This window comes from Mus caroli, chromosome 13, assembly GCF_900094665.2.
Source record: "Mus caroli chromosome 13, CAROLI_EIJ_v1.1, whole genome shotgun sequence".
Lineage (NCBI taxonomy): Eukaryota > Metazoa > Chordata > Mammalia > Rodentia > Muridae > Mus > Mus caroli.
In genome coordinates, this window is record NC_034582.1 from 111,012,159 (window position 1) to 111,030,205 (window position 18,047).

Genomic DNA, 18,047 nt, shown 5'->3' on the forward strand with positions numbered 1-18,047 from the left:
AGGTCCAGGTTAATTGAGATTGCTAGTCCTACAGGGTCACCCTCCTCCTCAGCTTCTTCCAGCTTTTCCCTAATTCAACCACAGGGATCAGCAGGTTCTGCCCATTGGCTGGGTGCAAATATCTGCATCTGACTCTTTCAGCTGCTTGCTGAGTCTTTCAGAGGGCAGTCATGACAGGTCCCTTTTTGTGAACACTCCATAGCCTCCGTAATGGTGTCAGTGTCCAGGTCTTGGGGCCTCCCCTTGAGCTGTATCCCACTTTGGGCCTGCCTTTGGACCTTCTTTACCTCAGGAACCCTCCATTTCTATCCCAACAATTCTTTCAGACAGGGACAATTATGAGTCAGAGTTTTGACTGTGGGATGCTAACCCCATCCCTCACTTGAGGCCCTGTCTTTTTGATGGAGGTGGGCTCTACAAGTTCCATCTTCCCAATGTAGAGCATTTCATCTAATGTTTCACTCTTTGAATCCTGAGAGTCTCTCCCCTTCCAGGTCTCTGGTATATTCTGGAGAGTCCACCTAACCTCCTACCTCCCAAGGTTGCATGTTTTCATTCTTTCTGTGGGTCCTGGGTGACTTCAATCCTTTTCTCCCACCCAATAGCAAATCAGGTTCCCCTCTCTGTACCTCCCCATCCCCATCTCCCCCCCCCCCAGATCCCGCCCTCCTACCTTGTAGTTGCTTTCTTCTCCCTCCCAAGTAGAACTGAGGCAACCTCACTTTGACTCTTCAGCTTGTTGACCTTTTTGAGTTCTGTGGACTGTGTGTTGGGTAGTCTGTAAATATTTTTCTCGGTAGTGAGTACATATCATGTATGTCCTTTGGGGCCTGAGTTACCTCACTCAGCATTATATTTTCTAGTTCCATCCATTCGCCTGCAAAACTCAGGATGTCCTCATTCTTAATTATTTGCAAATGATAAGATCGTATATATAAGTGACCCTAAAAATTCCATCAAAGATCTCCTAGACCTGATAAACTGCTTCAGTGTAGTCAGTAGCTAGATATAAAATTAACTCAAACAAATCAGTGGCCTTTCTCTACACAAAGGATAAACAGGATGAGAAAGAAAGTAGGGAAGCAACACCCTTCACAATAGTCACAAATAATATAAAATGCCTTAGTGTAACTTTAACTAAGGAAGTGAAAGATATGTATGATAAGAACTTCAAGTCTCTGAAGAAAGAAATTGAAGAAGACCTCAGAAGATTGAAAGATCTCCCATGCTCATGGATTGGCATGATCAATATAGTAAAAACGGCTATCCTGCTGAAAGCAATCTACAGATTCAGTGCAATCCCCATCAAAATTCCAACTCAATTCTTCACCTAGTTAGAAAGAGCAATTTGCAAATTCATCTGGAATAACAAAAAACCTAGAATAGCAAAAACTATTCTCAACAATAAAAGAACCTCTGGTGGAATCACCATGCCTGACCTCAAGTTGTACTACAGAGCAATTGTGATAAAAACTGCATGGTACTGGTACAGTGACAGACTTGTAGATCAATGGAATAGAATTGAAGACCCAGAAATGAACCCACCCACCTATGGTCACTTGATCTTTGACAAGGGAGCTAAAACCATCCAGTGGAAAAAAGACAGCATTTTCAACAAATGGTACTGGCACAATTGGCCATTATCATGTAGCAGAATGTGAAATGATCCATTCTTACCTCCTTGTACAAAGCTAAAGTCTAAGTGGATCAAAGAACTCAACAACAACAAAAAAAAAAAAAAAAGAGAGAGACACTGAAACTTATAGAGGAGAAAGTGGAGGAAAGCCTCGAAGATAAGGGCACAGGGAAAAATTTCCTGAACATAACAGCAATGGCATGTGCTGTACGATTGAGAATTGACAAATGGGACCTCATAAAATTTCAAAGCTTCTGTAAGGCAAAAGACACTATCAATAAGACAAAAAGGCCACCAACACATTGGGAAAGAATCTTTATCAACCTTAAATCTGATAGGGGACTAATATCCAATATATACAAAGAACTCAAGAAGCTGGAGTCCAGAAAATCAAATAACCCCATAAAAAATGGGGTACAGAGCTAAACAAAGAATTCTCAACTAAGGAACACCAAATGGCTGAGAAGTACCTGCAAAAATGTTCAACATCCTTAATCATCAGAGAAATGCAAATCAAAACAACCCTGAGATTCCTCCTCGCACCAGTCAGAATGGCTAAGATCAAAAATTCAGGTGACAGCAGATGCTGGCAAGGATGTGAAGAAAGAGGAACACTCCTCCATTGCAGGGATTGCAGGCTTATACAACCACTCTGGAAATCAGTCTGGCAGTTCCTCGGAAAATTGGACATAGTACTACCAGAAGATCCAGCAATACCTCTCCTGGACATATACCCAGAAGATGTTCTAACTGGTAAGAAGGACACATGCTCCACTATGTTATTAGTAGCCTTATTTATAATAGCCAGAAGCTAGAAAGAACCCAGATGTCCCTCAACAGAGTAATGGATACAGAAAATGTGGTACATTTATACAATGGAGTACTACTACTCAGCTATTAAAAACAATGAATTTATGAAATTCATAGGCAAATGGATGGATCTGGAGGATATTATCCTAACCCAATCACAAAAGAACTCACATGATATATACTCACTGATAATTGGATATTAGCCCAGAAATTTAGAATACCCAAGGTACAATTTGCAAAATGCATGAAAATCAAGAAGGAAGACCCAAGTGTGGATACTTCATTCCTCCATAGAATGGGAAACAAAATTGCCATGGAAGGAGTTACAGAGACAAAGTTTGGAGCTTAGATGAAAGGAAGGACCTTCCAGAGACTGTCCCACCTGGGATCCATACCATTATCAGTCACCAAACACAGACACTATTGCATATGACAGCAAGATTCTGCTGACAGGACCCTGATATATCTGTCTCTTGTGAGGCTATGCCAGTACTTGGCTAATACAGAAGTGGATGCTCACAGTTATCTATTGTATGGAACACTGTGCCCCCAATGAAGGAGATAGAGAAAGTACCCAAGAGCTGAAGGGGTCTGCAACCCTATATGTGGAACAACAATATGAACTAACCAGTACCCCCAAGCTTGTGTCTCTAGCTACATATGTAGCAGAAGATGGCCTAGTCGGCCATCATTGGGAGGAGAGGACCTTGGTCTTGCAAAGATTATATGCCCCAGTTCAGGGAAATGCCAGGGCCAGGAAGCAGGAGTGGGTGGGTTGGGGAGCAGGGCGGAGGGAGTGTATAGCAGACTTTTGGGTTAGCATTTGAAATGTAAATGAAGATAATATTTAATAAAAAATTGTTTGGAAAAAAAAAGAAACTCCATAGGATATACAGTCAATCTTATGTATTTCCATGTGTAGATTTGTGTATGTATGTATATATGTTGTTATTTGCTGAGAAAATAAATGTACACAGATACCTTTACACAGGTGAGTTTAGCTGTTATCTTAATGATTTACCCTAAAAAAAAGGCTTACAACAGATTTAGTGACATTTGGCCTAAAACCCTAGCATTCAGGAGACAGAGACAGATGAGATTGGTATATATGACTGATATCAGCCTGGTTTTCACAGTGACTACTAGTATAGCCAGGGGTACAAAGAGAGACCTGTGTCAATAAAATAAAATATAATAAAAATATTGAGTGAAGAAGAGAAAGATACAGATTTTCCTTTACGGCATTTCAGTATTCTATACTGACACTTCTGAAATCTAAAAAATAAATGATAAGAATAGAACTAAAGTCCCATTTAGTTCCTGCCTGGTGGTGCATACCTTTAATCCCAGCACTTAGGAGGCCAAGGCAGGCAGTTCTCCATAGGCCACCCTGGTCTACACAGCAAGTTCCAGTAAAATCAAGAGCACAGAGGGAAAAACTTGTCTGGAGAAAAAGAAAACAGAACAAAAAGTGTCTATTAACTAGGAATTTTCTTGGACACTTTAATTATCCCCCTTCTATCTAAATATGTCAAGGTTCGTTAACCATGCACTTTCTCCACGTGGAAAAAGTAACGCTCTTCATGACATTTAATAGTCATCTCCAAAACTGATTTCTTTTCATTCTCATTCAACAAGTACAAAAGAAAAACTTTAATGAATCATGCAGTTTGAAAAAGTACACTGTTACAGGAGTCCCAAGATGTGACTCTATCCCTGGAATGTGGACAGATTCCAGCACATGAGGTGGTTAATACCCAGAAGGTAACAGTTGCCACATTAAAGGTTCATAATTGAAGTTGTGTGTGAATGTAAGAAAAGGTTTAAGGCCTTATAAAACAAAAGAATGTCTTAGCTGCTATTTGAATAAAACATATAGCTAAAAGTCTTTGGTAGTGTGGTTTATAATGAATTGATTTTTGGTTTGTTGGTATGACTGGAATTTCATGAATATAATTTATTTTCAAAGAATGGGTACGTTCAAGACTTTCATAGAGTATACTCTCTTGTTCTTTGAATATGTGCTTCTTGTTCCTGGAATATCTAAGTGTCTCTTATTCCTGAAATAGGAACAATTTGAGAACCTTGACATATTCTTCAAATAACATACAAAGTAAAATTTTCATGTGGGTCCATTATACTATCAGAACAGGATAACCTAACAAATAAATGTCTGAGTATCTTGTTTTGTAATCTGCTGAGTTTTTAACTACTAAATGTGTGCATTTGTACATTTGCAATCTCTGGGTTGAACAAAGTAATGCCACAGTATGTCTTTACACTTCATCAATAAGGAACATGTATCATTATCATTAAAAACTCTCTGCCTGCTAATTATGGCTGCTTCTTTTGTCAGAAAGCATATTGTGTTCCAATGCTCCTGAGTGTGTTTTTTTTTTTAAATCTCATCACATCATATTTTTTTAAAAAAGCTCCAAAATCACAAATTTGATAAAATCAATGAAAATGGCATACTATATATTTGTACATTACATATTTTATTGGTTATTTTATTTATATGCATTTCAAATGTTATCCCTCTTCCCAGTTTCCCCTCTGCATACCCCTACCCATGCCCCCTCACCCTGTAGCTTTTTAGAAGTTATTTATTCCAGATTTATGTGTACAAGAATAATTTTCTGATTGTGGGAGTTTGAAATTGCCCAAAATCTCACTCTCAAAAGGACTTGAAATGTGTTAATGTTGTATACTGCTGTCATCTCAACATTCTCAATACTTTCCCATTAGAATTTTTTTTATAGTTTCAGTAAATTTTACTGGCAACTTATACAACAGAGTTAGCTTGTAGAGTGGCAACAGTATAGACACACACACACACACACACACACACACACACACACTCATGGTACGTGGGAGGCAATTCAGTTGCCTGAAAATTGGTGGGGCAGCAGGCTACATATAGACATGAATCAACAATGAGACATCTCATGTGTCTCCAACATGGCCAAGCCATAAATGGGGCCCAGTTAGTAGTGGAAATGCTGCAGCATAAGCGAAGGTGACAGCAGCCATGAAAAAGCTAAAGGTGCCTTTAGAACAGGATTCGCTGGGAGGATCCAGCTTACCCATAATTCCAGGGTTCCAGCCCTACAGATTCTGCACCAATACCAGCTTTTTCATCTATGTTCTAGGGCAGTGCTATAGGATAGTGTTTATACATCTATAGGATGAGTGAACAGACATTTAGAATTGTTATATGTATATACATATGTTATATGTACACACACACACACACCTCTGGCATCTTGCATAACCTTGATAAGTTACAGGAAATGCCAGAGAGAGAATTAAAATGCCATTTCATAGATTAGCATTAAATTCACTGTAAAAGCAATAGACATGATCACTGCAGTAGAACTGTTCAATGTCTTGACTGCTCTGATGAATACATGAACCGACCTATGTAATAAAATTCCTTGGAACAAAATGAGCAAGTTCACAAATGAACTGATGCAATTTACCAGGTACAAATGAGTTCAACGTACAGTGTTTATGTCCCTTTCCAGTGATGTGTTTGTGTCTGCAGTACTTGGTTTGAAGAGAACACCTCAGAGGAAGCTGAGTGAAGAATGCTTCACCATCCACTTTCTGGGCACTTCTATGCAGCTATAACCAGTTATCTCATAATATAAAAGTACAATGAAAATTCCAACTCAGACAAACACAAGACTGATGCCTATGGTGTTAAATCTTAGTAGAAAAATCATTCCCAGTGAATCATCCTGAACAGATGTTCTGAAATCTACATTGTAAAGGGATGTATTAAAAATCCATCCTAATGTTCTCGCAGCCTATGAAACCTTTTAATAGCTCCAGGAACGGTAGTATCAACCAAAAGATCTTACTTCAAAAATTAAAAAAAAATACATCAAAATGTATTTGTGATCTCACATTAGTCAAGAGCACCTTATATTACTACAAATGTTATCCTTGATAGTGGAGTTAAAAATTGAATAAATAGTGCTAGCCTAAGAAATGATTTGCAGAAGTGAAACTGAAAATTAGTCAATGAAGATTAACATATAGTCGATATATTTTATATCACTGTGACACCAGGTATCATTTTTATAGTTTATAAAGTTTTAAGTTGTTCATCTGTTACTATTATTTTGTTTTATTAGTAATAAAATAGTGTAGTGAAAATTCTTCATATTCTATTACCTTTAGCATTTGTCTTTTGGGTCAGAGTTAATGACCCACCATTTTGATTTTATAGCTGTCCCATAATTAATGTAAGCCCTGATCTAGGAAGATGGACAAACTTTGAAAGGCACTTGAATTTAAGAAGGGCACATATTTGTACACCTAAACACTATGTCATATACCAATATCCCAGTCTCAGAACAACAAAACATACAGACAAGGTACTTAGAATTTTGTTCAAGAGAAAACCTATTTGACAAGTTTTATTCTGTAAAATTGAGATTGGAAAAAATGTTTTGAAGTGACATCAGAAGTGTATGAGGCATACTTAATATAAGACAGCTTCAAGGATTTTTAGAATGTCATGTAAGATACGACTGTATTTCCCAAGCCAGCTTGCTTTTCATTAAAAAACAAACAAACAAACAAAAAAACAACCAAAGAAAACCCCAACATATTGAAGGCTGCAAAATATCAGGCTGCATTCGTAAAACCTGATCTATATTGTATTGACTAAATTCTTATGTTGGGATTCATTTTACTTGAACCCACCTTCTACATTATTCAGCTTACCCACACCTTTACTAGAGAATTATGATTTCCTTAAAACATTCAACGAGACTCTACATTTATTCTTAACCGTGTTACAGTGATGATACTTGTTCAGTAATCCCAACTTGGATTCTACTTTCAAAAACAGCAAAATTAAAGAAGACTAGGCACACATGAACAAAAAGTGATGTTCTTCCTGTTTTATCTTAATAGGCCATATTTGAATATCATTGGGGCATTTGGTTAGCATCCAGTTAGAAGTTATGCTAATTGCTGCTCTCCATACTTGTTACTTCCCAATGCTTATGCCGATAAGTTTTCCTTATTTTGCCTTTTATTACCCTAATATCTCAGTTAATTTTCTCTTCTCTCATGTTTCAGAATGATTCCTGGGGAAAACAATATTCCTACGCACTCTTCAAAGCTATGAGTCACATGCTGTGCATTGGTTACGGCGCCCAAGCCCCCGTCAGCATGTCTGACCTCTGGATTACCATGCTGAGCATGATTGTGGGTGCCACCTGCTATGCAATGTTTGTTGGCCATGCTACAGCTTTGATCCAGTCTTTGGACTCTTCAAGGAGGCAGTATCAAGAGAAGGTATGTAGTTTCTTCTCTCATATCTTCAACTAACTTCTTCCATAAAAACTGAATTTTATTCAAGCTAGCAAACACATGGTCCTCAATGAAAACTGCAAGGAGCTGAAATATTTAAGGTAATATTTAAAATCTATAGATTTAAATATTAAATATTTAATTAAGGAAATATAATCTTTTTTATACTTTCAAATATCATCAAGATAACTTTCCAAGTACTTATTTTATTTCTGTTATAGCTCTATTGGTAGCATGTTTCCTAGCATGTAGTGCCCTATCTTTAATGCCTGCATGGCATTTACCATGTATGGTGCAACTGACTTGTCATTCCAACATTTGAGAGGTGGCATCAGGGGAGTGAGGAGTACAAGATGTCACCCTTGGCTGTATAGTGGGTTTGAGGTTAGTCTAATCTACATAAAATAAAATATATAAATTATCATTTATTAAAATTGTATGTTTAACATGTATGAAGATATATAAGGTGTTACTACGGTTCAGGTTCCATATTCTAAGAGTTAAATTTTAATTACCAGAAAAATAATAAAATATAAATCTTTTTCTAATACATGCTATAAGAAATTAAAACATGCAGAAAGAGCCAGACAAGCATTGCCCTTCTGTCTTTCTGTGTCTTTCTGTGTGTTATAATAGTAATTTACGTCATAATCCATACACTTAGCTCACGATAGGCTGTCCTTATCTGTGCAAAACTCATCACAACAACCCCCTCAGGCTCAGTGGAAGGAGCAGCCCTTGGGCCTGATGGTGTTTGATGTCCCAGTGTAGGGGAATATTATAACAGGAAGACTGGACTGGGTGGGTGGGTGGGGGTGCACCTGCATAGATGCAGGGGGAGGGGAAATGGGAGAGGGGGTTTTCTGTAGGAGAGACCTAGAAAGGAGAAAACAATTGAGATGTAAATAAAAAAATATCCAATAAAAAAAAAACAACTCATCCCACTCTCCAGTCTTTGAAGTCATATATGAAGCTGTTAGCTCTCATCCTGTGCCCAGTGATTTCATGGAAGTGACTGCTATATTAAACTTCTTTTGGAGTAGAAAGAGACAAAACTACATTAAGCTATGATCTCATTGTTTTTATTATTTAAAACAATTTTTAAGCTTAAATATATTTTGATCATATTTTTCTCCTTCCCCAAGTCCTTTCAGATCTGCTCCCCCTCCCAACCCACACACTCAACTATAAGTTCTTCTCTTAAAAAAAAAAAAAAACAACCAACCAACCAAACAAGCAAACAAAAAACCCAATACAACAACAGAACCCCCTAAAGCCAAGGTGATGGGGAAGCCAACTGTGGAGTCCAGTTTATATCAGTTGGTCAACAACTCCTGAATGTGAGGCTTGTCTTGGAGTGGTTGGTATTTCCAAAGCCATTCCACTGAAAAAGAACTATTGTTTCCCTCCCACAGCAGTTATAAAAGAGTGTTCATTTGTTAACATTTACCCTGTTGGCTAGGTTTTCATTCATTCATTCATTCATTCATTCATTCATTCATCTTTTAAAAACAAAACAAAATAAAAAACAATAAGATAAAACAAAAACTATCACATTGAACTTGAACAAGACAAAACATTGAAAAGAGTTCAAGAGAAGGTACAAGATTCAGATACTGCTCATTCCCACACGCAGGTATCCAGTAAAACCACTAAACTGGAAAGCACAATGTAAGTTAAGAGGACCTAGTATAGTCCTCTCAAGACCCTATGCATGCTGGTACTTTGTCCAGAACAGTAGTACCTGGTTTTACCTGAGGTCCCTTGGCTATTTACTCTCAGGTTCTTCATCACCCAGGCAGTGTTGGGTAAGGGTTCTGTCTCATGGTGTAGTCCTTGGATCAAATCAATTATTAGATGATTACTCCTACAAGATTTGTGTCCCCAGTGCCTGAGCACACCTTGCTAGTAGTACACCATTGTAGATAACGGTTTTGTGGCTGTCATGGCAGCTATGTTGTTCTTTGGACAATATGCAGAGTACCTTCCTGTATCAAAGACTCTGGAATATAAAGGTTTTCACCATGGCACAGAGCATTTCTGAAAACAATGCTTTGGTACTTACAGACTAAGTGTGAGTGAGGCCAGCTTAGATTCAATTTCAAACAGCTTCTTTCTAAACAACTACACATCATGTTAGTGGCTTGATTTACAGAAATCCTTGCCATTAGAGGAGAAAGGGAACAAGGATATGTGAAAAAAAAAACTTACCATATCAATAACTAGTGTAATGAGCAAGTTTGTAATTTTTGATCAAATAATAAAAGGTAAACTATCAAAATTGCTTTGAAGTTGATTTTTAAGAATAAAAATAACAAAGTAATCCCAATTATATTGTGAAGAAAAATCATTTAAAGGTATTTGACTGAAATTCCTATATTATGTGTAATTTGGGCTTATTTTATGGAGCACAAGACTAAAACTTCATATTATGAAGTTTGTTCTTACATCTTAATATTTCCCTTACTTGCTTTAAGAGAAAACATTGGCTTTTCATATCATTTTTATCTGAATGTTGCTATATATTTTCATTTTTGTTGTTAATGTAAATATACTATTTCTATATTATAAGCATGCATATGTATATATTTGATATTGTAAATAATATCTGTGTAAATATACATTTTCTTAAAACAAAGAAATTTTTTATTTTTAAATTTTTCTTAGTGGTTGTTTTATGTATTTACATTTACATTTCCCGGTTTCCTCCTAAAATCCCCCTATCCCATACCCCCTTCCCTTGATTCTATGAGGGTGCTCCCACTCTCACCCACCCACTCCCACCTCATTGCCCTGGCATTCCCCTACACCAGAGAATCAAGCCTTCATAGGATGAAGGGCCTCTCCTCCTATTGATGCCGAACAATGTTATCCTCTGCTACATATGCAGCTGGAGTCATGGGTCCCTCCATGTGTACTCTTTGGTTGGTGGTTTAGTCCCTGAGAGCTCAGGGGGCGGGGGGGGTGGAGTCTGGTTGGTTGATATTGTTGTTATTCCTATGGGGTTGCAAACCCCTTCAGCTCCTTCAGTCCTTTCTCAACTTTCAAGATTGTAGTATCAGCATAATGAAATTGTGTGTGTGTGTGTGTGTGTGTGTGTGTGTGTGTGTATGTGTGTGTGTTGAGACAGTCTCACTCTGTACTTCAGACTAGCCTTAAATTCACAACAAATATCCTTCTGAGGATCATTTTTTTTGTATGAAATTAAAAATTATAAAGTATCATATTGTCAAGAACAGGGAACTAAAATATTAAATGGACCCCAAGGGACAAAATAAATTTTATACATCTTGAAAAGAGTTTATACAACTTCCAGTAAACAAAACAAAACAAAACAAAACAAAAAAGTTTTAATTAAAAGTGTAGTTAATGTAAAATAAATTGCTCAATTTATGAGTAGAAAATATAAAATCATATATTAAATCAAACCAAAAATACCCTTCACAGTTGAATTATTTTGTTTTGCATGTATGTATATAAACTGCTTCATAAAGATCTTAATTATTTATATTTAATTATATATTTATGTTATGTATTATAAAGTCTTGCTTGCTTGCCAAGACTGACATGGAATTACCGACATTATGAGGTCTTCTAGTCTCAGTCTCCATTGTGGCTGAGATTACAAGCTTGTGTACCATATGAGTATTTATGCACACAGACACCCCTTTGTCTAAAGACAGCATTTTAGAAATAAGTTCTTGAATGTTTTGTTTTCTTTCTTTCTGGAATTCTGAGATTGTTCACTTCCCCCTGGTATTAAAAGTTATATTTTCAACGTGAGTGTCCACAGGGCTGAAGCAACGTTTCATTCGCGAGTTGATAGGCCTTATGTTCTGCTTCGTGCCCTGGTGGAACTTCCTGCCTCGTAAAGCATCCCGAGCATTAGCTGTAAATCTTCAGTTACATAATGAAACAGCTCTTATAACCAGAGCAATGATAAAAAACAAGCAGGAACCATTTGTAGAGTTGTCTGTGATCCTTTTAAACCATGCTGGCATTTTGTTAAAACTGAGAAGGAGGTGTTAACATCCTACCGTACAGTTCTTCTTTACAACAACATGAGTAAGCTGGCCTGCACTGTAATAGCATTTCTCTTCAGAACATTGCTTTGAAGGCATGATACTCTTGAACTTAGAAAAGTCATGCCAGGCAGTACTTACATAAATAAGGGTTGACACATATATGTTGCTTAGGATTCTTTTTAAGAAACAGCAATACCACTGAGATTCCTTGCTTTCAACCCCCCCCCCAAAAAAAAAACCAAAAAAAACATTCCCCTTAGTTTCTTTTATAACTGGTAAACATTTTCTTCTTCTCCTTACCATCAAAGATGATATGAGTATGAATCCCTGTGGTTTCTTAATTAACCCAGAAAATTTCCATGAGGATACCCTGTCTACTCTATTTCTTGAAATGGATTTAATACTCTAGTATGTGAAACTGGTTGTGCTCCAAATATTATCATTAGTGAATCTGAGTATCTAAGTAAATTGTACAGAAGAATGGGAGTGTGGTAACCTTGTGCTCATTTTATTCTCAATTATTTATTTTATTTTATTGAGAATATAATTATATAGTTCCCACTCCTGTTTTGCTCCCTTCAAATCTTCCCGTATAATCCTATGTGCCCATTTCAAATTCATGACCCTCTTTTCATAATATATATATATATATGTATATATACATATATGTACATGTATATATATTAAATACATAACACTCAGTTTGTATAAGCACATCAATTAGTTATTCTGAACTAAATAGCCTATATATATATATATATATGCAAAACATTACATAAAAAGGGGTTAACTTAATATGGTTACTTGAACTGCTTCAGTTCTTTAACATTCTCATATGAATAAAAGAGTACTTTGGTGAAAAAACTTAAATATTCTATTTATATATGTAATGTTTATAAAAATATAATAGTTCTTTTCCTCAATAATAATTTCTGCTCTAGTTCTAAGTGTTACCTGTTTAAATTCCCATGTGTATGTTGCTTGTATCTATAATTGCAGAAATATGCACTGTGCTAGAGATTTATTGTCACTAAGCCTTCTTTAGTACTTTGCAGTTTCTATGTGTTCGGATGCACATGACAGCTTCTTAAACTAGACCTGTTCTATGGATAGATTTTTGAGTGTCCTTTATAAATGATAGAAACTTTGTTTTACTATACTTTACAAATATCTTTCAAACATTTCACCTTAATGTACTTTATCCTCCTTGTATGCCGTAATATATAAAGATACTGTAAAGCGTTTTAACATTGTAGAAGCTGATATACAGGGGAACAACCACCTAATAGGAGCCCTCAGTGAAAAAGATGCATTAATTCATCTGAGCTATAACTTGAGTTTGTCTAGTCAGAACCCTGAGTGCAATGGGAAGCAGACTAAAGGATGTTAACGGGACCAGTGGGCAGAGATAAACATCATGTAATCAGAATTATTCTTAAAGAAAACAAGTCATAACACCAAGTCGGATATGATACATCCCTACCTCGGCTGCAGTCTATGGTCAAATGAATCATAAACAGTTGCTGATAGAATTACTAGAACAATAATATCAACCAACCAGATGCCCCAGAGCTCCCAGGAACTAAACCACCAATCAAATAGTACACATGGAGAGACCCATGGCTGCAGCCACATATGTAGCAGAGGATGGCCTTGTTGGGCATCAATGGGAGGAGAGGCCCTTGGTCCTGTGAAGGCTCGATGGCCCAGTGTAGGGGAAGGCCAGGACAGTAGAACAGGATTGGTTGAGTGGGTGGGGACCTCTCTCTTAGAAGCAGGGGCAGGAGTGGGATAGGGGGTTTCCGGGGAAACCTGGGAAAGGGAATAACATTTGAAATATAAATAAATAAAATATCCAACAAAAAGAATTACTAGCACAAATATAGCAACATCAGCATTATAAATAGGCACATCAAATGAATAAAATCCTACAAATATATTAGTTCATGAGTTGGTGGTAAGATCCAAGTAGTCATCAGACAAAAATAATTCGTGCACTAAGTATCAAAATAGTCTATCTAGTAAATATATATTTATTGGATGTTCACTTGTGTGACATTGGTTATGAGAGGCTGAGAAATAATGCACATATAGACACAGTACTGTTCCTTCAGGAGCTTTTTTAGAGTTCAATAGATGTAAACAGGAAAGCCAAAGCACTAGTAACAAGACTCATAGGAAACTCTATACCATGGAGACTTAATTTTAAGTGTAATAAAAGAAATGTAGCACCAGGAGAAGACAATGTAAGATTTTATGTATTATTGATGTTCAATACAATGGTATGAGTGTGTGAAAAATGAAGACATTGTATTTAAGAGACCTGAAATGTAAGTGAAGAGAAAACACTGCTCTGAGCCCTACACACAGAACATCAGTATGGAAACAGCTGCTAGAATTCATGAACATCAAGAGAATTATGACCAAATCCCAGACAAAGATGACATGGGAAATACAGAACGATAGTCAGACTGAGAGAGACTGTGTAGACTTCACTGACCATATTGTAGTTTAGCTAAACATGCAGAGTCTGCTAAGCATGTGGACTGCAAAGTGACAATAACAGAACTGTCTTGGCATTTTTACCAAGTGACAGAAATATGCATAAGAGTGTCAGAAACAAAGTAAAAGTGGAGTCTTGTTCTTTGGTGTTAAGCAAACGGTCCAGCTTCACTTTACACTAACTCTAGTTAAGAGTGCAGTGCTAATTGGTATAAATATTACATAAGGGAGGAATTTTATACAAACTCTCTTGGGGTGTATGTGTGTGGTCAGGGAACCTATGCTCAGCAAACACTAATTTTATACAGGAAGCAACCTAACCCCAGTGACTTCAGAAACAAACATGTGGCTTGGAAGCCAGGTCACTGTGCTGCCCTGCTCCAGAGGCCATCTGTGAATACACAGTCTCCAACCTGCTCCTCCAGCTGGAATGTTTTACAAATGTTTGTTCTGTATTATATTTATTCAGTTTGTGAAAATAAGTATTCTCGGGCCAGACTACAAGTTTCTGCCTCATTAAGTTTGGCATATGACTTATAGATTTGTGTTTTTTCATGAGATCTCAGATTCTACTAACCTGTTTTCTTATCTGAATCTGCCCTGGGCATGCCTCTCTTCCAGACCACAATAACGGAAAGAGAACAGGACACACACGCCATTTCTATTCCCATTCCTCTGATGAGAATGTAGTTGTGCTACTGAAACAGGCTGAGAAGTTGAAAGCTCTGTGACCTGCCAATTATTCTTTCCACAGGGAAAATGTTAGAGAAAAGATTAAAGTAAGAGACTAGTATCCTCTGCTGGAGAGGTAATACCAACTCTGAGAGGCAGCAAAATGCTTGGGTTTTCCTTAGGAATCCCTGCACTGTACGGAAAGATGTAGTCCATATGAGATCTCGGGCCACTTGTATTTCATCCAGTAAGAGAGAGGAATCATTAAGCTTTCAGATGCCCTCACAGTATAAGAAAATGGAGCACAGGAAGTGTGAGAAACATGATGAAGTGGAAAAATAGAGTACAGGGCAGAGCTGAACTGATATCACGTTATCTAGGTGCTTCCTAGGCACTATCTTCTACCAGGAACTGGAAATGATCTATAACTTGTTGGAGGAATGTATTGTTTCATCAACTCAGATATCATTAATACTAAAGCTATTATACGGATCTCAAATATACAAATATTTTTATGTATACAAATAATTACTTTTTTTAGCCTGACACTTCAATTATGATCTAACCATTTATTCTAAAAGCCTAATACAGGTTTTTCCTTTCATTTTCAGTGAAAGTTTGTATAAAACTAAACTATGATTTATGGTTCGAAAATACTATCATAACTAACCTTTGTCAGTCAGAAATTTCTCTCTAGAATATGTGAAGTGAGAAAGATACTTTTTAAAAAAATCTTATTATAATTCCAGCCAAAGTTTTTAAAGCATAAATAAGATTGTGGTAGATAAATAAAATCTATCACTCAAGTTAATATGAAGTGTTTTCATTTTTATTTAAATATACATTATGCTGCATAAGATATCCCAAATTCATTGTTTAAGTTCTTTTCTTTTTTATTATTATTAGGTATTTATTTCATTTATATTTCCAATGCTATCCCAAAAGTCCCCCCCCACCTTCCTACACCCACTCCCCCACCCACCCACTCCCACCTCTTAGCCCTGGTGTACCCCTGTACTGAGGCATATAAGGTCTGCACAACCAATGGGCCTCTCTTTCCACTGATGGCCGACCAGGCCATCTTCTGATACATATGCAGCTAGAGACACGAGCTCTGGGGGGTTACTGGTTAGTTCATATTGTTGTTCCACCTATAGGGTTGCAGATCCCCCCAGCTCCCTAGGTACTTCCTCCAGCTCCTCCATTGGGGGCTCTGTGATCCAACCAATAGCTGACTGTGAACATCCACTTCTGTGTTTGCTAGGCCCCGATTAAATTCTTTTCAAGTAGCATACTTTCAAAGATTATTCTAAGTTAATAACACAATTAATGAAAAAAATATTTCAAAGGTTATTTAAAATCCTTAAGTTGGCATACTTAATAAAAATAACAGTCAACTCCAGTATTATAGGGTTTTTTGTGATATTTAGAGAGGATCCTACAAGTCAGTGGATCATTTAAATTTATTTTTCCAGAAACACTTCACATGCTTTGGATTCTGATTGCTAAATTTGTGACTTCTTGCTCAGGCTCTACTCCTGAAGATAATAGCAAATCTCTTAAAGGTTGGAACAGAGACAGCAATGACAAGACATAGCAAAAGAATCCAGTCAGGAAGGGGGCAGTGGAGAGAAATTAAAGATCCAAGCAAAAGACAACTATAAATATGGTAAAGAGAAAACTTCACTATTTAAGGCACCATGATTGTGCCAAGATGCCTGTAGAATAGTTGACACTCAAATGGCTTAGAGAGTGTTCCGTTTTGAAGATGCTAGTCCTCATCTGTGTCCCGGTAAATTCTGATCAAAGTGTAAAATGATTTCACTGCAGTGAGAATCCCCTTGGGTGACGAGCAGATTGCAGAGACAACCTAGTCCTAGGAGTAGGAAGTACAAACTTGTGGATCATTTAATAGCTGTACCCTGAGAAGGATGTAGGCACTCTTAATCAGCCTCATGGAATGCAAGCAGAATATGATTATTGTCTCACGTTTTCTAGCTTCTCCCAAAGTTTTTTATGATTTAGTTTCATTACCACTTAGCTTTTCCAGATATTTTTCACACAATGCTTTTAAGGACTTCACACACAAAAAAAGGAATCTCAATAACAGTAGAAATATACTTTAAGAAGGTGGGGTATTGAAACAGCTCAGTGCTACAGCACCTGTCCAGCTTGGCCAGGGTTCAGTACCAAGCACTATGAGAAAAAAAAAAAAGATAGATACTAGAACGTCAGAAAAATTACCATAAACGTGAAGGAGATTGGCAGCAGGTTTGATTATGTTAAAGTATGTTAAGTTGCATATGTGTGAAGTACATGTGTATGTCTACGTGGATGTGCAGGTGCGAGTGCCCATAATGTGGAGGCAAGTATCTTCCTCTATGATTATCCACTTTATGTAACTGTTTGGGCTTTTCTAAGCTCATTCCAGTTTCAGAATTAGGGAACATAGAGATATTTATTTATTTGTTTATTTATTTATGCCTAGGCCTTATGTTGGGTTTACTCCCCAATTAGCATTTATCTTATATTAATCCACTAATACCATCCCATGTCTGCCATGTGGCTGGTTACTGCTCCTCAGTTATTAAATTCGATTTCCTCCAAGTCTTGGTGGCAATATTTCCATACTAACTCTTTCGTAGTTTCTCTCTGTCTGCCAGATGTCCCACCTTCTACTCTACCTTTTGCTATAGGCCATAAACTTCTTATTTTAACCAATAGAAGGTACCTTAAGCAATTAACGAAGGACAACCCCCAAATTTATCTTCACTCTGGCTTCCACATTAGGAGGACAGGCACTCATTACAATGCCCAGATTTGTGTGTGGGTGAATGGAATCTGACCTCAACTCAGGTACTAAGCCGCCTCTCCAACTCCATTTAATTTGTTTTAGAAGGAAGGAAAGAAGGCTAAGCCCCTGACTCTGACAGCTTTCCTTGATAGAACAATTTGTTTCTGGTGAGGGTGATCCATTATTTCTGCCTTATATAAACATGTTGGAGAAATCACATATTTAATAAAACCAGTACACAAACGTATTCCTCCCTCTTATAAGTAATTCAGAATAC

At 37.1% G+C, this 18,047-nt stretch overlaps 1 protein-coding gene across 1 annotated transcript in view; it reads left to right on the forward strand.

The window, feature by feature from the left end:
* Positions 1 to 18,047, forward strand: part of Hcn1 (hyperpolarization activated cyclic nucleotide gated potassium channel 1) — a 372,972-nt gene that overhangs the window by 253,211 nt on the left and 101,714 nt on the right. The window contains exon 4 of the mRNA XM_021180688.2: positions 7,544 to 7,762. Within this exon, the coding sequence (XP_021036347.1) occupies positions 7,544 to 7,762 (219 nt within the window). The remainder of the gene's footprint in view (positions 1 to 7,543; positions 7,763 to 18,047) is intronic.